The following is a 7,500-nucleotide window of genomic DNA, read 5'->3' as shown; positions in this document are numbered from 1 at the left end:
AAACATACAACTGCTGCTCTAGGTTTTGGGGCCTAAGTTTTGCAACTCTTATAACTTAATAATGTTGAAATTGCAAAAGCCTTTTGTAACTTTGAAAATTCTTTCTGATTTATCCTCTGATGAAATTAATATTAGTAAAGGAATGGTATACAGCTCTATGTTAAACCAAACATTCCCAATTGCCCTCAAAGATTCTTTAAGTCTTATGATACACTTAATAACAAAATTTGTTTTACTAAAGCAGACAAAATAAATGCAATAGTAATTATGGAAAGAAAATGAATACCAAGAAAAATGAATAACCGAGATGATACTGAAATTTATTTCAAACTTAGAAACTTAGAAACTGCTACACAGTAAATTTCATAAAACAATAAAACTTCTACTGGAAAGGCAAAGATGAATTAGTCAAACAATTTTCTTCCACTAATCTATATATCTTTACCTTACATGTATGGACTCAATAAAAACACAATACAAACCAGGAATCCAGTCAGACCAATTATTAGCTCCATAGGGTCAGTTTCATATAAATTATCCAAATGGCTTGTTGATATTTTGAGCCCTATTGTTGGCAAAATTTCTAACTTTAATGTTAAAAACAACATAGACTTGGTTGATAAATTAAGCTCCTTGACTGACTTAAATGATTTTAACTTGGTTAGTTTTGATGTTACTTCCTTGTTTACGAAAGTTCCTGTTGATGATTTATTAAGTTTCTTATCTGAAGAACTCGTTAACTATGATTTACCATTGCCAGTTCCTACTATCATTAAACTTATTAAACTTTGCATTGTTGATGCAAAATTTGTATTTAATGATAAGTTTTACACTCAGAAGTTTGGTATGGCAATGGAAAATCCTCTTTCACCTGTTCTTAGTAACCTATACATGGAATTTTTTGAAACAAGGTTGCTTAACACAATCCTCCCTAACAGAGCTAAATGGTTCAGATATGTTGATGATATTTTGTGTCTTATGCCCAAAAATGTAGATATACACCATTTTCTTGGAAAATTAAATAGCTTAGCCCATTCTATAAACTTTACTGTTGAGTTTGAAGAAAATAACTCATTGCCTTTTCTAGATGTTTTAATTATTAAGGGTAATAATGAATTCAAATTTAAAATTTACAGAAAACCTACAAATAACTGTTCCTATGTGCACTATTATTCCTCGCATCAAGATAGTCAAACTGTCTGTTTTCTCATCAATGTTTTTGAGAGCTTTACGAATTTGTAGTCCTGAGTTCATAGATGAGGAAATATCCAAAATTTATGAAATAGGTAATGATTTAAAATATCCAAGAAATGTAATTGATAAATCTTTTAAAGTTGCTAGGAACACTTTTTATAATCCAAAAAAGGGCAACCAGCCTTATTCAACTAAAAATATGTTGGTTCTCCCTTACCATGAAAACTTGGTTGATATGCTTTCTCTTCTTAAGACTTTTAATATTAAAGTTGTATTCAAAAATCTTGATACAGTAAAAAAACTTTTGATTAAGAATTCCCCCCAAAATGCTGATGGATGTGTCTATAAGATTCCTTGTAAAAGTTGCGATAAAGTTTATTACGGTCAAACTGGTAAAAATCTCGAACTAAGATTAAAACAACATAAATATAGCATTAGAACTGGACAAGATTCCAATGCTCTATTTATTCATGTAAGAGATTTTAACCATCCAATTGATTTTCAAAAAGTTGAGAAAGTAGTATCAAGCAAGTCCATGGTCGACAGGAATATAATTGAATCTTGTTTCATAAAAAGCAGTTTTGACAATAATATGAATATTTCCTTTGGTTTATATAAATTAGATCCATTTATAATTAATAGAATTTGGGAAGAATTTAATAATACACTGGACAAATAAATAGCTTGGGGGTGAGTTTTGCAAAGGACCTATCCAAGTTGGCTCGCCGCGCGTCACGTGTTTAACCGTTGTGGGATCTGATAGTGAGGTGCTGGCCGACCCCTTATATAGGTTCCTTGGATGCTTCACTTTCATAGTTCCTTGATAATGTGAGTAGTCACGAAAGCGCTTGGAATTTCTCTACTCTTTCAGAGTGGTTGTTTTGCATATTTTGAAATCACCTGTTTACTGTGATCTTATTGCATATATATATATATATATATATATATATATATATATATATATATATATATATATATATATTTATATATATATATATATATATATATATATATATATATATATATATATTTATATATATATATATATATATATATATATATATATATATATATATATATATTTATATATATATGTATATATTGCTTAAAATTGGTAGATAAACGGTTTTCTCTAATTATGATGTAGGGTGAAAAGGAAATTTGCATATAATTGTGAAAATTGTCTTAGTAGTGCATAAAGCTTTGTGATGTGAACAGAGATGGTAACATGGTTTGCATGCTTTCCACAGCCACGCACTGCAGTACTTCCAGCCCATCAACTTGACTGACCTGCTCCCTGATCAAGCTGACAACACCATCAGTCAACTATGGACTGACGCTCTCGAAGGGTGCGTATCTCTGACACACTCGGAAATATACTATGTGAATAAAGTAACTGACATCTTAGTGGGAATATAGTATCTGACATCTTAGGGGGAATATGGTATCTGATATGGAATACATTATTTGATATCATGTTGAAAATATAATATAACACACTTCACACAAGCACCACAGTAATACCCTTCACACAAGAACAACAGTAATACCCTTCACACAAGAACAACAGTAATACCCTTCACACAAGAACAACAGTAATACCCTTCACACAAGAACAACAGTAATACCCTTCACACAAGAACAACAGTAATACCCTTCACACAAGAACAACAGTAATACCCTTCACACAAGAACAACAGTAATGCCCTTCACACAAGAACAGTAATACCCTTCACACAAGAACAACAGTAATACCCTTCACACAAGAACAACAGTAATACCCTTCACACAAGAACAACAGTAATACCCTTCACACAAGCACAACAGTAATACCCTTCACACAAGCACAACAGTAATACCCTTCACACAAGAACAACAGTAATACCCTTCACACAAGCACGACAGTAATACCCTTCACACAAGCACGACAGTAATACCCTTCACACAAGATCAACAGTAATACCCTTCACACAAGAACAACAGTAATACCTTTCACACAAGCACAACAGTAATACCTTTCACACAAGCACGACAGTAATACCCTTCACACAAGCACGACAGTAATACCCTTCACACAAGAACAACAGTAATACCCTTCACACAAGCACGACAGTAATACCCTTCACACAAGCACGACAGTAATACCCTTCACACAAGAACAACAGTAATACCCTTCACACAAGATCAACAGTAATACCCTTCACACAAGAACAACAGTAATACCCTTCACACAAGATCAACAGTAATACCCTTCACACAAGATCAACAGTAATACCCTTCACACAAGGACAACAGTAATACCCTTCACACAAGAACAACAGTAATACCCTTCGCACAAGCACGACAGTAATACCCTTCACACAAGAACAACATTAATACCCTTCACACAAGAACAACATTAATACCCTTCACACAAGAACAACAGTAATACCCTTCACACAAGAACAACAGTAATACCCTTCACACAAGAACAACAGTAATACCCTTCACACAAGATCAACAGTAATACCCTTCACACAAGAACAACAGTAATACCCTTCACACAAGCACCACAGTAATACCCTTCACACAAGATCAACAGTAATACCCTTCACACAAGAACAACAGTAATACCCTTCACACAAGAACTACAGTAATACCCTTCACATAAGATCATCAGTAATACCCTTCACACAAGAACAACAGTAATACCCTTCACACAAGAACAACAGTAATACCCTTCGCACAAGCACGACAGTAATACCCTTCACACAAGAACAACATTAATACCCTTCACACAAGAACAACAGTAATACCCTTCACACAAGATCAACAGTAATACCCTTCACACAAGAACAACAGTAATACCCTTCACACAAGAACAACAGTAATACCCTTCACACAAGAACAACAGTAATACCCTTCACACAAGCACGACAGTAATACCCTTCACACAAGAACGACAGTAATACCCTTCACACAAGAACGACAGTAATACCCTTCACACAAGAACGACAGTAATACCCTTCACACAAGCACGACAGTAATACCCTTCACACAAGAACAACAGTAATACCCTTCACACAAGAACAACAGTAATACCCTTCACACAAGAACAACAGTAATGCCCTTCACACAAGAACAACAGTAATACCCTTCACACAAGAACAACAGTAATACCCTTCACACAAGAACAACAGTAATACCCTTCACACAAGATCAACAGTAATACCCTTCACACAAGGACCACAGTAATACCCTTCACACAAGAACAACAGTAATACCCTTCACACAAGAACAACAGTAATACCCTTCACACAAGCACAACAGTAATACCCTTCACACAAGAACAACAGTAATACCCTTCACACAAGAACAACAGTAATACCCTTCACACAAGAACAACAGTAATACGTTTTACACAAGAACAACAGTAATACCCTTCACACAAGTACATTAACAGTAATACTGTTTCAACAGAGTGTTCCGTTACTACATCACTACGACCTGGGATGACGTAGTGTTGACCAGCCAGCCAGTAGAAGTTACACTTCAGGGCTTCGAGGTCTGTGTTCTGGAGTAACTACCTCCTGCTGGAGTAACTACCTCCTGCTGGAGTAACTACCTCCTGCTGGAGTAACTACCTCCTGCTGGAGTAACTACCTCCTGCTTGTTACTGTAGTCAGACTATCATCCTGGGAGTCCCTCTCCTATCATGCTCAGTTATCATGCTCAGCTATCATGCTCAGTTATCATGCTCAGCTATCATGCTCAGTTATGCTCAGCTATCATGCTCAACTATCATGCTCAGCTATCATGCTCAGTTATGCTCAGTTATCATGCTCAGTTATGCTCAATTATCATGCTCAGTTATGCTCAGTTATCATGCTCAACTATCATGCTCAGTTATCATGCCCAGTTATGCTCAGCTATCATGCTCTGTTATACTCGGCTATCATGCTCAGTTATCATGCTCAGTTATGCTCAGTTATCATGCTCAGTTATGCTCAGTTATCATGCTCAGTTATCATGCTCAGTTATCATGCTCAACTATCATGCTCAGTTATCATGCTCAACTATCATGCTCAGTTATCATGCTCAACTATCATGCTCAGTTATGCTCAGTTATCATGCTCAGTTATCATGCTCAGCTATCATGCTCAGTTATGCTCAGCTATCATGCTCAGTTATGCTCAGTTATCATGCTCAGTTATGCTCAGTTATCATGCTCAGCTATCATGCTCAGTTATCATGCTCAGCTATCATGCTCAGCTATTATGCTCAGTTATCATGCTCAACTATCATGCTCAGTTATGCTCAGTTATCATGCTCAGCTATCATGCTCAGTTATGCTCAGTTATGCTCAGCTATCATGCTCAGCTACCATGCTCAGCTATCATGTTCAGTTATGCTCAGCTATCGTGCTCAGTTATCATGCTCGGCTAACATGCTCGGTTATCATGCTCGGTTATCATGCTCGGTTATCATGCTCGGTTATCATGCTCGGTTATCATGCTCAGTTATGCTCAGCTATCATGCTCAGTTATGCTCAGTTATCATGCTCAGCTATCTTGCTCAACTATCATGCTCAGTTATCATGCTCAACTATCATGCTCAGTTATCATGCTCAGTTATCATGCTCAGCTATGCTCAGTTATCATGCTCAGTTATCATGCTCAGTTTTCATGCTCACCTATCATGCTCAACTATCATGCTCTGAGTAAGACACAGGAGTAATACAGTAAGTACAAACAATATATTTAAGTTCTGTTTTATTTTAAAGCACAGGATGGCCCCGCTTATACGGCGGCTGCTGCTGTACAGTGAAAATTGCTATAAAATTAAAGTTTTTTCACTTTCAAATGCGTATAAAACCCTGATAACATGTTTACACTATCATATTAAATGAACAATATAGCTAGGCCTAAAAAATGCATATACAACACACACATTACTTACCTTAAAATATTTTCATTCTTAGCTGATAGTGTTGAATATATTGTAGGAAGTCTGAATGAATGAAGAATGAGTTTAATTGAAAACCGCTGCATTAGTGAGACACAGTAAAGTGAAGCGCTCTAAACCGGGGCCGCCTCTGTCTTTTTATATCGTTATATTTCATAGACTATTTAGTCTTGTTTTATATATATATAATTTTAGTCTTCGATTACATTGTTTTGTTTTACATTTATCATGGACACTTGTCAGAGATAGTCACTTAATAATGTATTAGGTAGTGTCTCGTTTATCACGTTAAACCTTTCATCTCTCCCACATGTTTGTTCAACGAAAGATAGAATCATTTACTCTCGTGAATTTTCGCCTCTGTTTCGCATCTCTGACTTGAATTCACCGACCATTTCTCTCCTGTATTGTAATTACTGTAACCCGTGGTGTCTGTTATGCCATTATTGTTAATTAATCCTCCTCCTCCCGTCCTTATCTCTTCTCCACAATGAGAAGGTTCCTCTCAGTCTTTCCTCTGTACAAGTTTTTTCACAGTTTTATTTCTGTTAGATTCAGTTCCGTGAGAAGTCTTCTCATCTGTATCTTATATAGCGTTGTGTGGTTGAGGGGAGGATGTTGGCAGGGAAGGTATGGTTGAGGGGAAGATGTTGGCTGGTATGGTTGAGGGGAAGATGTTGGCTGGTATGGTTGAGGGGAAGATGTTGGCTGGTATGGTTGAGGGGAAGATGTTGGCAGGGATGGTATGGTTGAGGGGAAGATGTTGGCAGGGATGGTATGGTTGAGGGGAAGATGTTGGCAGGGATGGTATGGTTGAGGGGAAGATGTTGGCAGGGATGGTATGGTTTGAGGAATGGGACTCGAGTGCCTGACTGATCCAGAATTTGACTCCATGAGTGCCTGACTAATCCAGGATCAACTCCTGCAGGCTGGTGTGGAGATGAACGTGACAGCGCCCTTCTATAACGACCCCGCTCCTGACGGTCCAGCAGGGCAACCCTTCTACGGTCTCTGGGATTACGAAGGTAAGTGTAGCAACAGCCAAGTGACACCACGTAAGTTACAGCACGGTACACTGGGTACAACTCTTCTGTTACTTCAACCATTGATTTGCCGTGGGTTAGAATCCTCCTTGAGATTGTTTCGGGGGTCAACGCCCTCGCGGGTCGGTCAATGACCAGACCTCGCGATGGATCAGAGCCTGATCAATCAGGCTGTTACTGTTGGCCGCAGGCAAACCGATGTAATTTGTTAGATACTGACATTTGGACACGCTATAGGGTTCGATACGGTGTCAGCTGTCAGGGGGCCCTATAAACCCCCACCACGAGGATATTGGACGAGAGAGTATATCCAGCCTTA

General features: G+C 37.6%; 1 protein-coding gene across 1 annotated transcript in view; it reads left to right on the top strand.

Moving 5' to 3' along the window:
- Positions 1-7,500, top strand: part of LOC128703086 (uncharacterized) — a gene marked incomplete at its 3' end in the record, with an annotated part of 189,671 nt that overhangs the window by 176,364 nt on the left and 5,807 nt on the right. Inside the window, 3 exon segments of the mRNA XM_070088039.1 lie at positions 2,445-2,543; positions 4,654-4,738; positions 7,067-7,163. Of these exon segments, the coding sequence (XP_069944140.1) occupies positions 2,445-2,543; positions 4,654-4,738; positions 7,067-7,163 (281 nt within the window).

This window comes from Cherax quadricarinatus, chromosome 23 (genome assembly GCF_038502225.1).
Source record: "Cherax quadricarinatus isolate ZL_2023a chromosome 23, ASM3850222v1, whole genome shotgun sequence".
Taxonomy (NCBI): domain Eukaryota; kingdom Metazoa; phylum Arthropoda; class Malacostraca; order Decapoda; family Parastacidae; genus Cherax; species Cherax quadricarinatus.
This window is presented reverse-complemented; position numbering and strand designations above follow the sequence as displayed.